The sequence below is a fragment of the Anneissia japonica genome, unplaced genomic scaffold, assembly GCF_011630105.1.
Source record: "Anneissia japonica isolate Jap-2015-1 unplaced genomic scaffold, ASM1163010v1 scaffold685_len2926416_cov193, whole genome shotgun sequence".
NCBI classification, from domain to species: Eukaryota; Metazoa; Echinodermata; class Crinoidea; order Comatulida; family Comatulidae; genus Anneissia; species Anneissia japonica.
The window spans coordinates 1,259,304-1,263,618 of NW_022692922.1; the positions used below are offsets into that span (position 1 = coordinate 1,259,304).

The window sequence follows — 4,315 nt, forward strand, 5'->3', positions numbered from 1 at the left end:
ATTATATACTGATTGAAATGTATTGTATTATTTAAAAGAATTATTGAATTACGATTTCACAAATACATTATTTTTACTGTGTTGTATTCTTATAGTAAGGTGATTTAGCTTGTATCTCTCTCTCTCTCTCTCTCTCTCTCTCTCTCTCTCTCTCTCTATATATATATATATATCTCTCTCTTATATATATATATATATATATATACCTTTTATACATAGAAACAGCTATGTGGGTGAACAAATAATTATGTGAGAAATGATTTTTTTGTCTGATGACCACTCGCAAAAGATGCTGACGTTATGAATGTTGAATTGGTGCCACGCTGAACATATCTCATCTTGTAAAGCTTTCTGATCTGAAAATATACAAAATACGTACCGTAATTACTGCCTTCGATCTCATAAACGACTAATCTTTCAAAGACTTAGTTTTTGTAATAAAATAATTTATTATTTTCTTACCTCATCGTTGAAGACAATGAGTTGCAAAAATATGCATATTCCCTGTAACATTAAAACATATTTGTATTTATTATTACCTCCACTAGGAAGGCTATCTACTCTCCTTTCTGTATGTACGCAGGATTACGCAAAAGCCAATGCATGGATCAACGTAACATTTAGTTGCTTGGAACATATTGATCTAGGATGAGTAAAGTAACATTTCTGAAACTTACCCCTTAATCATAAAGCAAAATATTGGAACCTCCTACAAACACCCTATGTGTATTATTCGTTGTTCATTAATGCAGAGGGCGTACGTATTTATTACATATTTACTGTACCCAGGGTAAGCTCAAATAATCAAAAACATATTTGGGTTTCGCATAATATATACAATCATAGGCCTACATAGGATTAAAAAATATTACACAAATAAATTGAAAAACAAACATAACTAATAAAAAAAAATACAATTGATTAAATTCGGCAACAACTTAATTGAATTATAGAATATTAAATTCAGTTTTGCTACAAGTGCCATCAAGGGCCAAACAAAGAAAATTACGATTTAAATGGTCATGTACAGTATAATTTTCACTTAACGTTTTATGAATGACTTTAGAAAACGTGTTTTCCTTACATAAACTTTCAAATTACTATTTTTTAAAAGAAAAAGTACATGTGTTTATTGACGAAAACGTTTATCTGCAAGGTTAGTGTATGTACCTGAGAAGAGTTGAAGATAACAAACATGTATGCAAAGAAGTTGGATTTGTCAAAGGACGCCACCAATCCAAATATCCATGTCAGCCCCATTAAAGGCAGCATCAGCAACACTGCCCGAATGCTGGATCTGAAAATGGAAAGTTTGATTATGGCATAGATTTTAGTTCTTACGGTAGTCGGACAACTAAGGCCGATACATTTTGGCCACGGTGATTTGTCGATCGAATAGGAATGCCTTCACGATCGCGTTGGGACAGCTGAGCAGTGTAAAAAGTTAAATATAAATGTTGTAGTGAAAGGCAGCGATTTTATGAAAACTGGGCCTTAATTACTTTTAATTAGGCCCAAAAATGCTTGTAAGAAAATCAATAAAAAAATAAATAAATTAAAACATTTTGAAACATTTAGCTCTCTATTTTTAGAAATTATTTTTAATAGCTATTAAGGGGTTGACTTACTTTTAAATTTGCAATTTTATGAAGACGTAAGCTTATTACCTTAGTTGGTGTTTTTTTGATTTGCATGAGTTTGCCTTTAGGTTCAAAAATATCTTTATTACAGCCGTAAGTACAAAAACGTTCACCTGTAAGAAAAATAGAATTGTACCGTAATTCATTTACGCAACTGGGAATATATATTATATATATGTGACGAACTCAATTAAATTCAAGTAAAACTTTAGGTAGTTGTAAGCCTTCATTCATACAACATTACGTACTTACAGCAATAACGAAAAGTATCGGTGTAACAAAAGCCCAAATAACATTTGTGTCAAGCCAGCATCTGAATGTTTTGCAAAAAGATTGAATATTATTTATAATAATAATAATAATAATAATAATAATAATAATAATAATAATAATAATAATAATAATATTCTTATACAGCAAAAGTAAGCAAGCTCTCAATGCGCTGTACATAAAAAACAGAATAAGGATGTCATGCTAAATTAATAAAAAAAAAAAAACTTGATGGAAAAGAAAAGTCTTTAGCTTGGTTTTAAAAGAGTTTAAAGTAGAAGTTCTATACATATACCTATGCAGTATTATATTGTTTAGCCAAGATAGTGTTCTGAATTCAGGACAATTTTTTAACTTCAGACTAAACACTTTCTATAATTTTACGGCTTATCTTCAGACGCCTATATATCATTAAGGCTTAAACGTGAATGACATTAACATTATACAAAACGTATTAACGTATCTTACGCTTCTTCGGAACCATAGCTTGAAGGAGTGTATATGAATGGTATTGCAACGAAGACTAACGGCGTTGCTGTTGAGATTAATATATTAACATGATAACAATACTTAATAAATAATCGGTATTTGTATTATTTAAGTTTCAGTTTACCAATGAAATTATTTCAAAATCAATCAATAAATTATTCCAACATTTAATAAATTTATCATCCAATCTTTCAAATGACAAATCATCCAATCATCCACACGTCATTTACAAATACTATTGCAATTGTGTGCAATTATGAATTACAATTAATTGAGATAAATGTTGATGAATTGAATTGAATATATGAAATTGCTCTATTGATTGTCAGACCAATCGGTCAATCAGTCAGATATTAATAAGCGACTTCGATATCTTTAGAAGGCGCCACATGTCCACGGTCAATCAATCAATTACTAATTGGGTCAGTCACTCAATCAGTCATTCAATCAGTTTAGTCAGTCAACCAACAAATCTATAAGACATTTTACAATTATTGTGTATATTTTATCAGGATAACAAAATCAGCTATTAACAATGTTTCTGATTTGCACTGTCGTCCTGAGAAATAGGTTAACAACAATTTAAAAATGGAAATGGAAATTTGACAGATAAAATTCAATGGGAAAAAAGGAATTTGTAACTAGTCTTAAAAGCAGTGAATTGACTGCGACAAATTAATTTTGTTTTAAGCAATTGTGGGGGTTACTAAACATATTATTAACACCATTCTAGTTAGGTGGGTATATCGTTTCCTCTTTCTTTATACCTACCCCAGCCGACTGCAATGTAGATGCTCGTCTGTGGGTTCTTTCGAATTAGGCTGCTGTGAGAAACCATTAGAAGGTAAACACCTTCGAGTAACATCCAGGAAAAACTAACGGTAAAAATGTACTGAAGAATCACTGCGGAAAACGTACATCCAAGCTATAAATTAATTAATGATAAGCTCATTAATTCGGTAAAGATGTATTGAAGAAGCACTGCGGAAAACCTATACAAGCTGTAAATTAATTAATTATAAGCTCATTAATTCGGTAAAGATGAACTTAAGAGGCACTGCGGAAAACCTACATCCAAACTGGGAATTGATTCAAAGTAACAACATAAATCGGTAAAGATGTAGGCCCTACCGAAGAAGCACTATGGAAAACCTATATTCAAGCTGTAAATTGATTCAAGATAACCACATGATTCGGTAAAGATGTACCGAAGAAGCACTATGGAAAACCTATATTCAAGCTATAAATTAATTAAAAATAAGCTCATTAATTCTGTAAAGATGTACTGAAGAAGCACTAGCAAAACGTATATCCAAGCTCAGTAAACTAATTAGATATAAGCTTAATAATTCAGTAAAGATATACCGAAGAAGCACTGCAAAAAAAAACCTACATCCAAGCTGTAAATTGATTCAAAATAATCACATAATTCAGTAAACTGAAAAACCTACATCCAAACTAATTCAAATATAATCAACAGCCACCAAGCAGGGGTTGCACCAGGATTTGCCCAAAGTGGGGTCAAAGGTCCCCGACGGGGGCTCAATATCCCCGACAAAAAAGTGGGCGTGGCCTGACGTCGCTCAAAATCTCCTGAAGTGTTTCAAAAATGTTAACAATTTAGGAATACAAATTTAGGAAATACATATACATATATTTTCTCCCCGATGAATTGTGGTTTTTCTCCGCAAAGGAAGGGGGGGGGGGGGCGGGGGGTGGTGGGTTAGGAAAGGCGCAACTCTTCCCGACCTGGGAATCATACATTTATAAATTTTGTCGTATACGATTGATCAAGAACAGTGCAGCCAGTGGCGTATCTAGTCTCGAAATGGGGAGGGGGCTGATATGGGAAGAAGGTGAAGTGTGGGGGCTCGATGATCAGTTGAGGGGCGCTAATTCGCAAAATAAGGTTTCTT

The 4,315-nt window shown here is 32.6% G+C and overlaps 1 protein-coding gene across 1 annotated transcript in view; it reads right to left on the reverse strand.

The window, feature by feature from the left end:
* Positions 1-231: 231 nt before the first annotated feature.
* Positions 232-4,315, reverse strand: part of LOC117100471 (adhesion G protein-coupled receptor L1-like) — a 22,457-nt gene continuing 18,373 nt past the window's right edge. The window contains exons 13-19 of the mRNA XM_033240173.1: positions 3,171-3,324; positions 2,379-2,445; positions 1,893-1,953; positions 1,668-1,753; positions 1,171-1,297; positions 463-504; positions 232-356 (exon numbers count right to left, since the gene is read on the reverse strand). Coding sequence (XP_033096064.1) covers positions 246-356; positions 463-504; positions 1,171-1,297; positions 1,668-1,753; positions 1,893-1,953; positions 2,379-2,445; positions 3,171-3,324 — 648 coding nt within the window. The 3' untranslated portion in view covers positions 232-245. The remainder of the gene's footprint in view (positions 357-462; positions 505-1,170; positions 1,298-1,667; positions 1,754-1,892; positions 1,954-2,378; positions 2,446-3,170; positions 3,325-4,315) is intronic.